Source organism: Prionailurus bengalensis, chromosome A1, assembly GCF_016509475.1.
Source record: "Prionailurus bengalensis isolate Pbe53 chromosome A1, Fcat_Pben_1.1_paternal_pri, whole genome shotgun sequence".
NCBI lineage: Eukaryota > Metazoa > Chordata > Mammalia > Carnivora > Felidae > Prionailurus > Prionailurus bengalensis.
Window position 1 is genome coordinate 176,096,080 of NC_057343.1, and position 17,381 is coordinate 176,113,460.

General features: G+C 49.4%; 1 protein-coding gene across 2 annotated transcripts; it reads right to left on the reverse strand.

Annotated features, from left to right (window-relative positions):
* Window positions 1-10,210: 10,210 nt before the first annotated feature.
* MSX2 (msh homeobox 2) lies at window positions 10,211-16,150 on the reverse strand. Of its 2 annotated transcripts, none has more exons than XM_043595638.1 (2): window positions 15,648-16,144; window positions 10,211-11,944 (listed from the first exon to the last, which is right to left on the reverse strand). In XM_043595638.1, the coding sequence occupies exons 1-2, from the start codon at window positions 16,024-16,026 to the stop codon at window positions 11,520-11,522; spliced, it is 804 nt and encodes a 267-aa protein (XP_043451573.1). In that variant the 5' UTR covers window positions 16,027-16,144; the 3' UTR covers window positions 10,211-11,519. The 2 variants fall into 2 exon arrangements, with proteins under 2 accessions (XP_043451573.1, XP_043451580.1); XM_043595645.1 differs by having other exon boundaries at window positions 11,837-11,944; window positions 15,620-16,150.
* Between the last annotated feature and the right edge of the window lie 1,231 nt (window positions 16,151-17,381).

Below are 17,381 nucleotides of genomic sequence, written 5' to 3' on the forward strand. Positions count from 1 at the left end.
TGGAGAGAGTCATCGTCCCCCAACCCCTAAAGAGGCTTCCAATTGAATGCAGTTCAGTGTAGCAGGGATGACCCGTTTTACTCTGAAACGACTACTTTTTAAATTTCCCTTCTGATTCCTAGAAGTTTTTTGCTTTAAATCCTATCACTGATCCCAAGGTCTCTAGAAAGCTAATCATGCCTTCATTATGCCTCTGAAAAACACCTCTGAGGGCTACCGAAGCCAGGAAAAGTGCCACATGACGGAAGAGAAACCCGAAGCTTAAAGACAATAAAAGAAAATTTTCTGGAGATTCTCCTCTCCTTCCAAACTAGCCGCAGCTCAGAGCCAGGACTCTGCCTCTTGTACTCGTGTCAGCGGGTGCATTAATTAACCTCTGGACCACACTGTAAAACAAACTCTAAAGAAGTGTCCTACGTCCACCTAGACAATTTTATAATTCAGGAGGGTTCCATTTAATGCGATATTTTAAATGCATTTTTGCCCATGAAACGTAACGACAAGTACAATTGGCTCTGCGGAGTCTGGCTAACACGCCAGTCAAGGTCGTGAAAGTTTCTTTAATATTCTTCTGTGACTAGTCATCAGAGACTTGAACCGACCAAGAATTCTTTATAACTGCCTTGATAGCACTACCTGACCCATCTTGCCAAATGCAAATCATTTTTATTGTCTTGTGAACTGAACCAACTCTTTCAAAGTTGGAACTCGCGACATTTTCTGAAACTTTCAGAATCAGTTAAACCCAGAGCCCCCACAGTGTTCCAGAACGGTTATGTCATTTGGGAAAACATTCACCTCCCTTATTCAATAAACACCGTGCTTACCAAGCACCTACTTGGACCTAAGCACTGGATACATAGTTCCGAAATAGATGGAACGAAAAGTTTTCCTCCATGGGCTTCCTATCTTTCCCCACTGCTAACTCCTGCCATGGTTTACGGGAGTTAAGTCAAGACCCAGAAAGCCACCAGTGGCTAGTCTGAACTTGAACTAGGTAACTCGGGTATCTCATGTGGCGGTCTTTGGTGGAAGCACCGACATATCAATAAAAGGAGAACATAAGCAGAGCAATCTATTCAGAAGGGAATGTGATGAGGCTGGAGGCTTGTCTTAATGCCCAGCCAGCATGCTATTTTTACCAAGATGGCATGTTACAAGATGAATAAAAATAGCAAAGTTTTCTTTAAAAAAAAAAAAATGCTTTTACTCACACTTTCTCTAAGCTTGGGAAAATATGATTTGATGAGATCAAATAATATACACACATGTTTTTAATTTGGAGTGGCTGTGGGAGATGGATATTATTGGGGACCGACACCGATCCCCGCCCCCATCCCGGTGCCCTTGGTCCAGGCTGCTTCTCTTAATGAGCTACTAACATTAAAGGTATAGTAGGCCTGTATTTCAGGTCGCTAAGAAATCAAAATTTCTAAGGCCCCTTTGAGCTCTGATCAGCTGCACTGAACTAGAAATGTAACTCTTCCGCCTTTTTGTCTTTCTTTTTCCATTTTCGTTTTTCAATATTGCTCTCTACCTAGCTGCAGCTATGTGACTTGGGGCAACTCACTTCCACTCGAATGTTCTTGTACCATATCATCACAAAATTCCCTTCTTCTGCCTTGAGATTCTACAGTGTGGGCCTTCATTGTTATCCTACCTCCAGTTCAAGGTATTAACCTGAAATGTCATTTAGCTTCAGGTGACAACTTAACTTTGAATCAATTCAGAAACCCAATGGGCCCGAGGACCATCTCCTTCGGCCTGGTTTCTGCTCTTGTAGGTGACATAAACCCCAAATTTTTGAGGAAAGTGAACGCTCTGCAAAAGTACTTTTGAGAGCACGTTCCTTGGAGTCCAACGGTTCAAATCCCAGCTCTGCCATTCAGCGGTGGTGAGACCGCAGGCAAGTAACATCATCTCTCAGGGTCTCAGTCTCCTTATCTACAAAGTGCGGATGACACATTACGGTGTTACTCTGCAGATTAAAACGAAATGAGGTAGAGACCAGATCCTGCCCGGCAGGTAGGAAGTGCTCATTTAACCTGTGTATGATCCAAAGAGATGAACAACATCATTGTTTTCTTCTTAGCTGTAGAGAATTTGAGTAATTCTGTTTGGAGAAGTTCAGACAAGTCCTGGGGTGAGAGGGGATCAATGTTCAGGATGCCTCGTGCATGCTGAGACCTCAGTAAAAAGTCTTTTTTTTTTTTTAATTTTTTTTTCAATGTTTATTTATTTTGGGGACAGAGAGAGACAGAGCACGAATTGGGGAGGGGCAGAGAGAGAGGGAGGCACAGAATCGGAAACAGGCTCCAGGCTCCGAGCCATCAGCCCAGAGCCCGACGCCGGGCTCGAACTCACGGACCGCGAGATGGTGACCTGGCTGAAGTCGGACGCTTCACCGACTGCGCCACCCAGGCGCCCCAGTCTTTTTTTTTTTTTTTAAGGTTTATTTATTTTTTAGAAAGAGAGACATGGGGGAGGGGCAGAGAGAGAGGGAGACACAGAATCCAAGGCAGGCTCCAGGCTCTGAGTTGTCAGCACAGAGCCTGACGCGGGGCTCGAACTCCCAAACTGCGAGATCATGACCTGAGCTGAAGTTGCACGCTTAACCTCTTAACCAACTGAGCCACTCAGGAGCCCCTGAAAATAGTCTTCACTTGCTGCTGATTCAGGGAAAAGGAAGGTTTAGTTGGTGTGCTTCTAATGTTGCCATTTTGAACCCCACCTACTCATCACACGTCAGTTTCACTTAATTTGCTCTAAAAAGAACATGATTGCCCCTGTCTAGCCCCGACCTAGCCAGGGATTGTGTGTGAAGGGAAATTTGGGCATTACTGCCCCTGAAAAAGACATCTGAGGTGACTCAGCTTTCGTCGGTCCCCGACTTGGGAAATCTTCTGCCTTCTCTAATTGCTTCTTTCTTCCCAAGACCTAATTTATTGGCACTTGCCTGCTACTTACAAGGGAAAACTCAGTTTCCCTTCTCATCAAAGTGGGCTGTCCTTTAGTGATATCTGTGCAGGACAGAGATGTCCCTCACCCTAGGAATAACATACGTCTGGAGGTCTGGTCCCAAAGGCAGGACCCCCTCACACTGCCCTGTGCCAGTACCTGGATGCTGATGTGAGATAGCCTTGCCCCCCCCCCACCCCGCGTCCATTCAGGATGACTTCACTGTCCAGTTGCTTCTGGGGAATTCTCAAGTCCGAGATCCTACTCCCCACACCCACCCCTGGGACTTTTTATGTGGTCTTCTTGGCTCTTCTCTGTTCCCATTGCTAAACAAAGAGAAATCCAACTGGAAAGACTAGACGGGGTGAACGGCCGATGCGGTGGGAAGGAGGAGGGATGAACATTTTGCAGCCCTCAGACTTTCCCTGAATTGGCCAATTTCACATCAATAAGTGCCTCATCCATCACCACCACCTTTCAGGTGATTTTCTGCGATGGGATTTCAGGAGGCACTTAGCGTCTTATATACAATTTCTTTACAAAGTCAGTTTTTCCATCATCAAGCATTCTCAGCATTGAAATAAAAATAGGCAGAGCTTTGCTATTTAAAAAAGCTCTTTTTATATCAGGCCCTGCAACCCAGAAACCCCTTTCAGGAAACTGTACACTTTTTTTTTTTGAGTCCACAGAAAGAAAGAAGGAAAGAAAGAGAAAAAAGGAACCAGCAAAGCAGATCGCTAGTCCTGGGAGGACTTAACCTCACCCAGGTGGGAAGAAATATAATTAGTTGTCAAGCCTGCCTCCATTCCTTCGCTGTGTGATCTCAGGGAAGTCACCTTACCTCTCTGGGTACCCGTTTTCTCTTCTTAGACGTGGTGATACTGAAAGTATCCCGTCTTTTACCTTGAGGGCCAAATGAGGATGTGAGTATTTTGGACACTGGAATATATTATAAATACAATAAGGGACCGAAGGAGGGTTTAAAGGGACTAAAGAAAGTCAAAGGTGGACTTCAGATGACTCTTGCCCCTTCGTCTTTGTTTTTTTAATTCAGAAGAACTCTTAATAATAAGAGCTATTAAAATAGGTGCAAAATAAAATTCTAGGTGATTAAACATTACATCATAGTTGGCAATTGTTTTTAGTGACATATAAAATGTGTATTATATTGATGGTGTCTTCGATTAGACGAAATATGTATTTAACATAACTCTTACTATATATACAGTATCTTACTATATGTATATATTTAGTAAGTATATATAAGTATATATATATAAGTATATATAAGTATATATATAGTAAGTATATATGTGTGTATATATATATGTGTGTGTGTATACATATATGTGTGTGTGTGTGTGTGTGTGTATATATATATATATATATATATATATATATCTCCTGCTTTTCTTCACTGGACGTTCGCTGTCAATAGTATTTGCAAACCGACCTAAGCTAATCTGACCACTTGGCCTCATGCAGTGAGACATCAGTGAGCCCCTCTTCATCTTTCTTTCAATGTACAGCTATTACTTCCCCATGAATGGCAAACTACATGAAACACAGACGTGATGTGCTCTTTTAAGTAAAGGCTCTCGACAGAGCAGGATAATATCATGTAAATAGCTCCCCTGACATGGCTTCCTGGGCTCTGAGCCACGGGCTGTGTGATTTCAGCCCTGCTCTGCCACCTCTCTGGGCAGCTTGCTGTCTGAGGCTTACCGTTCTGCTCTGTGAAAATGGGAGAGCTCACGGTTCTTGAATGTCAAGGTTTCTGGGAAGGCAAAGAGAGAAAATGGGAGTGAAGGATGGCATTCAGACCGCAGACAAGCCAGGGCCTCGGTCTGAGGGCAGGCTCCCCACAGCTCAGGTGGGAGCTCAGGCCCCCGTGTCCTCATCTAGGAGATGGGGACACGAAAAACGGGAATAGTTCACAAAGCTGCAGGGAGGAATAAAGAAGATCCTATAAGAGGTACCTGGCCTAAGGTGCCGGCCCACACACCTTAGCACAGGGGCCCCAGGTAAATCTCCAGCCTCTGGGAGGCACTATTGCCTCGTGCTTTCACTCAAGGCCTGTGGAATTGCCGGGTCGTTAGGTCTTACCCCAGTGGGGCCACTGCTTACCTCTGCCACCTCGGGCACGTTAATGGAGGAACCAAAGTTCCCTTAACCCAAACGCAGATGGTAACTGCATCTCCGGACGGTGCTGAGACCCCACCTAACTGATGCGTGTAGATCGCTGGGCACCCGTGCCTGGCCCTTGGGGAAGAGCTAAGAGGGGACTGTTATCTGCTTGGCTTGCTCCTCCGGCGGCGTCGAGGTGTAAGTTTAATGATGCGGGTGGGGGTGGGGTGGAGGTGGGATGCGGGCGCCTGGCCGACTGAGGTCTCCCGGGCCAGCGGAGCGGGCCGGGCCGGTGTCAGCGCGCATTTATTGATGGCAGGTATTTGGGGAGTAATTGAGCGCGGCGGCCGGCCCGGGGCGAGAGTGGGCCTCCACGAGCAATTAAATGTGATTAGGCCGAGACCTTCAGGATCCAGCTGGGTGATTGATAACCCGGCCGCATTCCTGCCGGGCCCGCGACATCAAACGGGCGGCCGGCGGCGGGCGGGGCAGAGGGGGCTGCGCGCGGGGACCCGGCCCTTTCTCCGCCGGGCGCTGCCCTTCTCGCCCGCGACGCCCATGGTCAGGGAGAAAACGGCTGATAGTCCTCCTCCTGCCCAGGGGTCTCTCCGTTGCTCCCTGTCCAGGTGCAGCGGGGGAGGGAAGGGCGCAGAAGGGACTGGTGGCGAGGGGCCCCCTGCGTGAGGGCGCAGGGCCCAGAGAAACCAGGCGGACCCCTGGGGCGGACTCTGGGAATCCCGTAGGAACGCTGGAACCAGGGCAGAAAGAAGGGCAACAAAGGGCCAGAAGGGGACACTTAGGTGACAGTGGGAATGAGAATAAATCGAAAACGGGGGGGAAAAATATGGAGAGATGCAACAGGGGAGCAAGGTGGCAGAAAGAGAAGAAAATAAAGGTTAGAAGGAGAGCACGGAAGAGGAATTGTATAGATAGTAGGAGAGTAGAGAGAAGAAAAAAAAATTAAAGATGTAAAGTGGGGTGAACATGAAACAGAATGAAAGTTGAGGAGAGGGAACTGAAAGAGGTAGCAAAGAAAAGAACAAGAAAGAGGGGGCAACAGGGGAGGGAAGAAACTAAAGACGAGATGGGCAATGAGAGACAAAGACTGGGGAAGACAGAAGAGAAAGAAGTGAGAAGGACGAAGAGGATGCCCTGCTGGCCTGGGTCCCTCCCCAGCTTCACCCTCTTCCTTTCCAGGCCCTGCCTCCTTTTCTGCCAGTTCGGTGCCCCGAGCCAAGCATCACCTGGTGCCTGGGAGGCCCCGGGCATTTGCCCCCAGCAGCCCAACTCCAGCCCAGCCCCAGCCCCAAGCCAGCTCTTTCTCCCTCCTGGCTGGATAAGGGGGTCCACGCCCCAAGCCCAGGGTGATCAACGGGCTCCCTGCATCCCAAGCTTGGGGCCCACGGGCCATGAATCACAAGTGGAGGTGCTGGGGTTCCTGGGGGCCGTTGCCTCGGGATCCCCGGAGTCTCCGGAGCCAGGGAACACTTTCTGTCTGTGCTGACTCCACAGACAGGATCAAAACAGCATGAAAGAAATCAGAGCGAGAACGTCGTCGGCAGGAGCTGGACTTCTAAAACCCCCTTCCGCCCCCATAGGCTTCAATATTAAAAAACCCCCTAGGAGCCTCAGACACTGTATTAATTAGTGCAACCACCCATGAAAAGTTGGGTTTGGAGAGGCATTCTTTGCCCTGTGTGAAAAACCAAGTCTAATAAACAATTGTTAAGTTGGCCTGTTGCCGCTGGTAAATTACATAGCATTAAAAAAATAATGCTTTTCATATTAGGCACTAATTAAAGGTTGGGACAGCTTTAAAACAAGAGAGGGAGGGGGGAAATCAAAGAAAATATAAAAATGTTCTTTCAAGAGTTATGGGAGGTTAATAAAGTATGTCTGTTAGAGTGAGCCTACTTTGCCCCCAGCTACAGCCAAGCTGGAGCCACCACAATTGGGTCTCAATAAGATAATGATATTCCTTTCTCCGCTATTAAAAGCCTCCCAGTGCAAACTTAAAATGATTTATTTAATTTAGGAAATTATGAGGTGTAACTTCAAAGCCCGAGCCGTTAGTAATGGAAAATACCAGGTTGTTTAAAATTATAATAATAATTGTTTGGAGAACTCAGGACATCAAAGTGTTTTCATCAACAAATGCAGAGGGGTCCGGAGGAGGTTGGCAAGAGTCAGAGGAGGTGGATGGAGTTCGGATTTGATTATTATGAACCTTATCAAGGCAAGACTCAGGACTCCCGAAGCCTGGTACTCTGTTCTGCTTTGAAGCGGGCTATTTCGGAAAGTAATTTTACTGCTTTTTATTTAGTTTCTAGTAAGGAGGAGGTGAGGGGGTGGGGTAGGGTGGGAGAGGGGGAGAGGGGTCCAGGAGTTGACAGCCGACTTTTCTTCATTGCTGTCTGACCAATTTCATTAAAGAGGCCTACAGCATCACCAATCTGGAAATCTTTTTTTTTTTTTTTTTTTACACTGAAGAAGGACACAGGCACAATCAACTTCACCAACTGGGCCCTGTGATTTCAGGGTGTGTGTGTGTGTGTGTGTGTGTGTCTGACGTGGGTTCTTTTATAAATGAGGTTTATGTTTATTCCAAACCCAGCAATGGAGAGGGAGTGGGGGTTGGGGAATGGCCTCTCCAACCCGTGGCAAATGAGCGGCTTTTATAGCAAAGAATGGCCGTGGGAGTTTTCATTCGGTCAGACAAGGTTCTGCTCAAAGGCAAGGATCCTCTTTTCAGTCAGGTCAGGCAGACGTTTTGCCAATGCCTGCTCCCAGCCAGCCAGGCCCTCGCTGCCTACCTCCTGCCGCTCCCTGCCCCAGCATCGCCTCCGCAGGGGTGCAGGGGTGGGGAGGCTGAGTCCCAGGTCCCCAGGGATAGGGAAAGCCCCGCTGGCCAGTGAGGTGGGGAAAGGGATGGAGAGTAATGCTCCAGAGATGAGCTCTCTGGGTTTGGCAATCTGGGGAGCTCTGGAGACCCCCACGTTATGTCTAAGACAGCCTCTGCAGGGCCTGTCTTTGCGAGCCCTCGTGCCCTCCACCAGGCTCATGCTTAGGCCTCAGTTCTGCTGCTGTCACTTACTGGCTCTGTGACCTCAGTGAGTACCGCCTCTGAGCCTCAGTTTCCTCATCTATGAAATGGCATCAATAACACATCCCCAAGGGGTGTGCAAGGATTCCATGAAATGTGCGAGGAAATGCCTACTTCTGTCCGCACTGAGCAGGAGCTCAATAAATGTGATTTCCTCTCCTTTCTTCTCCCCCTCTTTCCCCAAAGCAGAGCTGCCTTTCTAGAAGAGTTTGGTGAAAGCGTTGAAAGTACGGGAGGACTGGCATCTTCGGCTTTAAGTCCCAAGGCGCGGCTTCGCGGGTCCCAGGTGAATCAGGGTTGTCCTGCTGCCTCAGGTTGTTAGTCCGGTCTCTGGAACTCCTGGCGCACAGAGCCTGACCCAGGTGGGGACCAAGGCGACCGCCAACCCGAACACGGGGCAGGTTAGAAGGGAGGCGCAGAGTTCAGCCGCACCGCCTGGGCCCCGGGGGCCTCTGGCTGTGGTCGAGGTCCCCCGCAGCCCTGCCGCATCCTCGCCTCGGTAACCCCATCCACCTGGTAGCGCTGGGATGTGTATGCTTGAGGCTGAGCCACATCTTTTTTTCTCGCTCCCGGCCTCAGTTTTCCTTTGGGATTTGGGGCGATTGGGCTAATGCGCAGTCGCCCAGACCGTTTCCAATCCACCCCATCGGCCACGCAGGTCGCAGTCTCAATTCTCCTGATCGCACCCTGGTTTGCGAACCCCTCCTCCAGAGGGCAAGCTGTCTTAACCCGGAGCTGCAGTCTCCGGATCCCCCAACCGGGGTTGAGATCGCCCGAGGCTGCGGGGTCGAGCGGCGCCGGGAAGGAAGCTCGGTGGACGGGCTAATTAGGGACCCAACGTGGCGGTTGGATTCCGGGCTGGGATTAGGAGGCCCATCGGGATGGCAGAGGCGAAAACTGGGGAGGTCTGGGACGCTCCCGGGGCTCAGCTCCGGAGCGCAGCGGTGCAGCGGCCAGAAATCGGCCCCCAGCTTGGAAGCAGGTCTGTGGGCTCGGTTCTCGCTCCGCGCTGGAGCTGGGAGATCTCAGACTCGTCGCCCGACCCGCGGGAGCTTCCGCCGGGCGGGAAAATGCAGTCCCTGGCGCCCACCTCCAAAAGGGGTGTCGGCGCAGTGAAAACGTGAGACGGAAAAGCGCCAGTCCTGGTCGATGCCCGGTTTCTATCTGCCTACCATCCGCTTCCGCAGCCTGAAGTTCTCGATTCCCTTCTGCCCGCGTTCCCGGGGCCACCGTCGTTTCTCATCCGAAAACAGACCTCAGAAAGGTGTCAGCAGTAGCCACTTCGGATTTGTTTGTGCAATAAAAAGCGGAATTTAAAATCCGTCTCGGCCTCCCTCACCCACTGCGATTTTTTTTTTTTTCTTTAATGGTGATGCCTCAAAACCCAAGCCTGACCCCGTTCTGTACCCAGCGGAAAGGGAGGCTGCAAAGCAAACGGGGCTTGAATGAACCACCTTCCCCCTTCAAACCGAAAAGAGCATTTGTTCGGGGTCCATCTCCTTGGAAGGAGTGAGGAATGGTAAACGGAATGCGATTTGACACACTCCTGAAAGGGCAGCAGGCAACCACCCCCACCTCCCAACCCAGGGAATGCATCTAGTTACAATCCCCATTTGCAAAGAGCTATAGGTCCCTTCCCCCCAGTTTTAAACCGGTTGCCCTTTTGGTAGCTGGCAGATTTCAAGTTCAAGATTTTCCCTTGATCATCTACCAACCTCTCAGATCCCTGGACCCCCCCCCCCCCCCAACTTCTTCTAAGCTCATCTTTCACTAGAGTTTGAAAAACCGAACAGCAATTCCACGACTAACACAAGCAGCCAGAGGAATTATCTCCAAGTACTTGGTTCGCTATTGGCGATCGACTCCCCCCAACCCAGGCTGAATCTGGGCCCAACTCTTCATTGATTCACACGAACATCCTAATAAAAATCACCAGCCCCCTCCCCCAGTCTTGGGGGCATTTTGGAGTTGAACCCAGCTAAGAACAGAGAGCACCCTTTAAAATAATTGTTTGGAACAAACTTTACTGCAATAAAACAAATGTTTAATTTAATTCAGAATAAGAGATAAGAAATAACTCTTCAATAAAATATATAAAATTATACAAGGCACCCTTTCAAAGGGATAAAAGTATACTGGGGGGGGGGGAGGGGGGAGATTGATAGAAAGATGAAGTACCAGGAGCTAAATGGGCTGTTTGACAAGACCATTTTTTTTAGCAAGTCAAAACATGGCTTTCCCCTCTGCCCCCAACATGTTAAAAAGTATATAAATTTTTCTAATAAGTTTAGCACATACAACAGGTACACACACAGAGAAAGCAGGATTTGTTTTTCTTTCTGGATCTATTCATTGTTCAAGAATATTCAGCATATAGGTAATGGTTACAAGATATATTTTTTTTTTTTAAGCAGAGAATTAACTACACTCCCCGCCCCCCAGTCACCTTTGCAATGTGTGAGGACTGACTCCTACCTAGTATTTCACAGAACCCGTCAATTCCCCGGACAGGCCTTAACTTTGTACTCTCCAATTATCTGAAATGGAGTTAAGCAACAGCCTTGGGAGGAATTAGGAAGTTACTTCCAAGTCCCACCTTACCCCAAGGCATCCTTAGGACTCTTCCCATCCCCAACCCCCTTTTATCGATCTTACAAAAAAAAAAAAAAAGTTAAAACTTTAACAACCTGTAACAATGTAGAAAGAGGGAAAAATAGAGGGCCAAGTATGCTAGTACCTAATGTGTTTTTTAATGCGTGTAAAAATGCAAAAACATGATGTGTCCCCGTCTTCTTGAGGAATCTCTCCATTATCTAATTCCTAGGCGAGTTTCTAATTCGAATCTTTGTTTTCCCTAAGCAGAAGGCAATCATCCCATCAAAATCACCCAATGTCAGCAATTTCAGCGAATAATCTGTGCCTCCTCTAAGAAAGAACACAAATGGACTCTTTTAGGAAGGTGATATATAGAAAAAAAGTATAGATACTATGCATATAAATTTTGCCTTTCAAAATAATCTGAATTTTTACGTCTGCTGTATAAAAATGTATTCTATTTTATTACATATATATTTATATATAAAAACCATCAGAGCCAATCTTTGTGAAAGGAGAAGGGAGCACCTAAAAGATGACACCAAGAAAATGGGACTTGGTGCCTCCAGCCTAAAGAAATGCGAACTATGTCGGTGGCCCTGTGGGCCTAGCCACTTAGGGTGGTGCATGCAAAGTTTGCGGAGCAGGAGTATCGGCTTGGTACAGCCTTCTTGGAGAGGGAGGGGGGACCCATTTAAACAAACATCCTTCGTGGAGTCTATGGAGCTGGTCTTCCTTAGGATAGATGGTACATGCCGTATCCGACTGGAGTCGCATAGAGTCCAACAGGCGGGATGGGGAGGACAGGTCTATGGAAGGGGTAGGACGCTCCGTATATGGATGCTGCTTGCAGGGGTGAGTTGATGGGGAAAGGGAGGCTGAAGCCAGAGGGCAGCATAGGTTTTGCAGCCATTTTCAGCTTCTCCAGTTCTGCCTCCTGCAGTCTTTTTGCCTTGGCCCTTCGGTTCTGGAACCAGATTTTGACCTGGGTCTCTGTGAGGTTCAGAGAGCTGGAGAACTCTGCGCGCTCTGCAATGGAGAGGTACTGTTTCTGGCGGAACTTGCGCTCCAGAGCGAGGAGCTGGGACGTGGTAAAGGGGGTTCGTGGCTTCCGATTGGTCTTGTGTTTCCGCAGGGTGCAGGTGGTGGGGCTCATGTGTCCTAGAGAACAGAGAGGGAGGGAATTAGCAAAAGTGGCTTTCTCTCCAGGTGTGTCCACCCCTGCACGGGCCTTCCTCTCTTCATCTTTCAGAAAGGGACCTCTGTCAAAACTGTGGGAGAAGTACCATATTTAAGTGGATAAAATGCTTGATTTAAAAAACCGAGTCTTCTTACAAAAAGCTTGGGATTTTAACAGTGCATAGAACTATCTATATGGGAACCCACAGCATAATGGATAATGGAAATAGAATATCTATAAGCGGACCCTTCCTGAGCCAAGGGAGCTGAATGTTCTCTGAGAAACAAAACCCACGTCCTCCGAGCTTCATTTCTCTGGTCTTTAAAATGGGGGGGTGGGGGGGGGCGGGATTCATGATAATCCTCACTTCTGTACAATGCTGAGATAATCCCATAAGAAGAAAAATGAAAAGGGTCCTCTAAACTGCGCTGGTCCCCTCTCCACACCGGGGAAAAGTTGGAGCGCATCAGCATATTTATGAAGGATCATCGTGCAGATAAGGTCTGCGGTCAATTAATAGCATCTCTGGATTGGGAGCCGCCCCATGCAATAAACAGCCATGCGGCTGTCATTCCATCCAGTCTACAGATTATACAACCTGAACATCATTTTACAGATCTGAACGTGGGATAAGTTTCTTGGCCTGGTGCTTCCGTAATATAAAGTTTACTAAGAAGGAGGGAAAAATTAGCTCGCTCATAAATGTCAATGTCAGGGGAAATCATGCTGCCTCTGAGTTGAGAGCATGTGATGACATCTTAGTCATCCCTACCCATTCTCTGGTTTGGAGCAAACGTGTAAACGATTAGTTTGTCGCCAGGATTTAGAAAGAGGGAATAACACGCAAAGCAAAGGTATGCCAAAGGCATCCAACCTCCATATTTAAAATGGATTCAATTATAGGAAGTCATAGGACGGGGCATCTTTGTGATTCCATGGTATTCAACTAACTTGGGGCTTCTTTTCCTCAAAGGGAGGCGGGGGCAAGAGCGTGGAGCTGAGAGGCAGAATGCTAAACAATTAATTTTCTGCGTTTGGCTTTTACGAGCTATGCTAATTTTCCCAAAGTAGCCACAGTAGTAACTCCAAAGTACTCACGGGGAGAATGTCACATTTCTTGTTTAGTTACTTCGATGGCCCAAGAAAGAGTTTACACTTCATACTTGAGGGTGATACAAGTCCCACCCAGCCTCGATTTCCAACAAGAACTGGATTTGCCCTAATGTGACCATTATGAAGCATCAGTTTCGGGACTGAAAAGCAAGCAGTAGGTTCTGCAATCAATCAAAACCAGAAATCTGGGTGAGGGATGGGTAAGAAACCACCACAGGAGTGTAGACTTTTGCGTAGGCAAATCCCTAAATAAACGGGGGGTGGGGGGTGGGGGGCACCTACTTCGTAATTTACAAATAAACTAACAACACCGTGGGGAGACTCAGAGACCCGCTTTCACCCTTCCCAAACCTGACCTAGCTCTCTGGAGGACCCAGCTGTCTCAACTCAGAACCAAGCTCCTAGAGTCTAAGCCCGAGCCTACTCTCCGTTTGGAAGAAATCTGTGCCCCGAACGGTCATCCTGGCCGCTCTAGAGGCTGCATTTGAATGATAAAACCCGGGCTACAGGGATTGCACACGGTGTACCAGGCTCCTGCCCCAGGCTCCTGCCCCAGGGCTCCCACTGCCATTTCTAGGCCCAAAGCACCGAATGAACCACTTTTTGTTTTTACATTAAATCCCTTCTCCAGAATCTTGGATTTTTCTCTCCTGAAGGTCATACCCAGTGCCCCCAACTGCCTGACCCCCTAGCAGGGAAGCTCATCTCCACAGAGTGGGGAGGGGGGGGGTTGTTTACAGAGTAAGTGGGGAATTGTCATCCCAGGACCTGAAGGCCTAAGGAAGTGAGGATTTCTGATCTCTGGACACCACTCTCAGTAAGGCCTGAATCCTTAATGTGTTCATGGACATTGACCCAGGCCTAGAAATCCATGGGCACTCAAGATTTGTCTAACAAATTAAGTTTCTTCAAGTTTCTGAGCCTCTATCTCACCATCAATAAAATGGGTAAATATCGTGTAGTGTGGCTCAGAGTACTAAATTTTAGAATGCCCAGAGCCCTGTCTGCCACACCAGATAGGTGATCATTAAATATTCCCAAGGTTGTTTTTTGGTTTTTGGTCAAGCCCAAACACAGTGTGTGCAGATTCCTCTGAACTCTGCTGAAATGTCCTTCTCTGTTACCAGGAGGCCGGCTGCAGCCACACAGAGATCAGATAAGATAATATGGTGAAAAGTGCTATAAAGCACTGTGCAAACTTGAGTTTAAATTCTTTGAGTCCTTAATCTCCACACCCTTTGAATCTTTCGGAGTTTCTAACAGGGTGGAGAGCTATGCCAGAGGGGACAGCCACTGAGGCCTGGGTATATGGCCTTGTTTTGTTCACAAAATACTATGCATCTCGAGTCTTGAGGGCTGACTGAGGAGAATGGAGAAAGGTGTGATTCTACTGGCTTTGGAAAAGGTGCCTCCGCAGACCCCCTCTTTCTCACCTTTTCTAAAGGTGCACTGGGTAGGGAAATCTTAAAGGCTAGGAAATAAAAATAAAAGAGTCTATAGGGAATGACTTCTCCAAATGCAAAAGGACCCAGGCCCAAAAATAAATGCTAAGGCAGGAGGAGAAATAAATTCTCCTGGGCCTGCATGGCCAAGTCTTGCCTCATTGGCAGGAAGCGGGGTGCAGGTGTGTGGACCTCCTCTTGGTTTCTTTGGGGAAAGGGATCAAAGGCGGTCCGGGCACCATGCACAGGAGCAGAGTTTGGACACCAGGACCCTTTGCCCAATTCAGCCATTGTTGGTGACCCGGGTCAAGCAAGTCCAGTCCTCCTAAAGCCTGGTGTCTGTAAAGGGGGTAACCACCGGTCCTGTGCCTCTGCCTACACTGGGGGTCCCAGCAATGATCAGGGTCTGGTGAACTAATGAGCATCACTTTGTAGAACTCTCAAGCGCTGCTGGAATGCTGTTAATTATTACTATGAGCCAAGCGGAGCCCGCGCCCGGCGCGCCTGACCCCAGCCCGCTCCCTGCGAAGGTACTGGCTGCGGGGACGACAGGGAGACTTTGCGCCTTGGCACCAGCCTCTGCCGCCATCCCTTCCGGGGATCGGGACCCAGAGGACGGTAATGATTCCTACCCAATGCCGGGGGTTAGATTTCTGCCAGTCTATCTTTAAGATGAGGGCACATCTCGCTGGGTTGTAAACTTTGAAAGGAGGTAAGGCACCTCCGCCTCTGCCCGGCACACATTCGCGTGCTCATTAAAAGTGTATTCCCCTTCATTCCTTGGGACAGAAACCCGCTGGACGGTGAACCAAAAGTGAGCAAAATGGTTGGAGCGCGGGGCCGAGGACCAGAGAAACCGATAACCGAGCGACCCGGCGAACCCAGCTAGGATTCGCCCTTCAAAGACCAGCGACTCCTCAATTGTGTCGGATACTTTGCACAGCTAGGGGATCGCGAACACGCGATGCGCGGATACGAAGCCAGAACTCCTAGGCTTGCTTTCCCGGGCATGTAGTGCAGAGGGGGGTCTCCGTCCCCCCCACCCCCCAGCCTGGGACACCGGCCCTCGGCTCTCCCCCGTACCCCTGCGCCCCCGCCTACCCCTTGTCCGGCTCGGACGCTCACTCACTTGGAGGCGGCGAATATCTGCCGGGTTCCTGCATCCACGCGGCTCCGTCTTCTGAGTTCTCCGACTTCACCGAGGCGGTCTCGAAGGGCTTGACCAGCGGCCCGGGGCTGTGAGCTTCCCGGGCGCCGTGTCCCGGCAGCAGCAGCGGCCGCAGGGTGGCCCCGGCCGAGGCGCTTTCGGCTGGCAGCGGGGACGCCTCCTTGGGCGGCTTCTTGTCCGACATGAGCGCCTCCACGCTGAAGGGCAGGCTGGAGACCTTGACGCGGCGCTCCTCCGCGGCCCCCTCCGCGCCCCCAGGCCCCGGGCCCGGCCCAGCCACCATCGCCGGGCCCTCCTCATCAGACGAAAACAGGTCATTGCCTTTGGACGGAGAAGCCATGACTTCTCTGCCCTACGTAGCTCCCGGCGCGCGACTCCGCTGGCAACCCGGCAGCGGCGACTCAAACTTTTTTGGGGGGAGACGGGAGGGGCGCGCCGGGAGCCGTGCCTTTCCTCCAAGGGGAAGTGGGAGACTCGGCTCAGCCAATCCGCGCCGGCTCTGGCGCTGACGCCACAGACGCTCGCGTCTGATTGGCTCTCCAGGAAGAGGCTGGGGCCTTTTTTTTTTTTTCCTGTTTGAAATAAATTAGGAGTTAATTACAGGAGCAGTCAGCAGAGTTGTTATTAGGCGATCCCTCAAGGGTTATAATCACGCCAAAACTGAAAAGTCCATGGCGTAATTAAGGCCGATTATTTAAAGAGGAAGTTCGCCGAGTCCCATTTCTTCTCTCTTTTGACCCCTTTTTAAAAAGGCACCTCGCGCCCATACCACTTTCCCCAACCCCCACCGCCAGAACGAGTTTAAAATCTCCAACTCACACTGCAAAAACATTTGTGAAGCTCCTACTATGCGTGGAAACCGGGCTAACTTTACAATTGTAGGAGACAACACTGAAAGCAGGGGCCAGCATCCTTGCTAAAGGAAATTCTACATACATGGCGCTTCTAAGAGTATCTTGCTATTGGCAAATGCTCTACAGCGAAAGCTGTTACTGTAACTCCCCTGGAAGAAGCGACATGGGGAGCCCGAAAGATGGTCAGGAGCTGGTTTTCCAAATAGTTGGAAATTTTAAAGCCGTGGTCCCCATCTCTTCCAGTTGAGACAAACCCAGCGCACTCTTAGAAACTGTAATCCGCGCGTTTTCTTTCCCTTGAATCTCTTCTCTGGGCGACACCCGGATCCGACCTTTTCCCCAAGACTATGTGTATTGTGTGTTCGTGCGTTTGTTTGAGCCTATGTTTGTCATGTGTTTTGGTGCCAGTGTTTGCCTTCAAGGGGGAGGAGGAAGGAAAAGGCGCTGATAGTACCTAGTCCTTCCCTTCCTCTTGCAAATCTCAGAAATACTAGGTTCTGAGTTTGCACACCCCAGGCCTGTGTACATTTTTGAGAAGCACATTTTTTATTCATTGCACCTGGTTAAAAAAAAAAAAAAAGCATATATATCCCCACCCAGCCCCAAATTATACCCTGGGTAATTACATCTCAAAGCCTTAGTGATGACTGTACCAGCCCTGGGACAGGGGAGAGGGAGTTTAGAGGGCGCAGAGGCCTCGGATCCCTCTGCAGGCCACCGGCCCAAGACCGAAGAGCTTCCAATGACCCTCTCCAAGCTGCAGTTGCTCCCCCCTATATCTCAAGGATTACCCGGGAGTGATGAGATAAATACAAATCTTCCAGCTCAGGGCCTGTACACA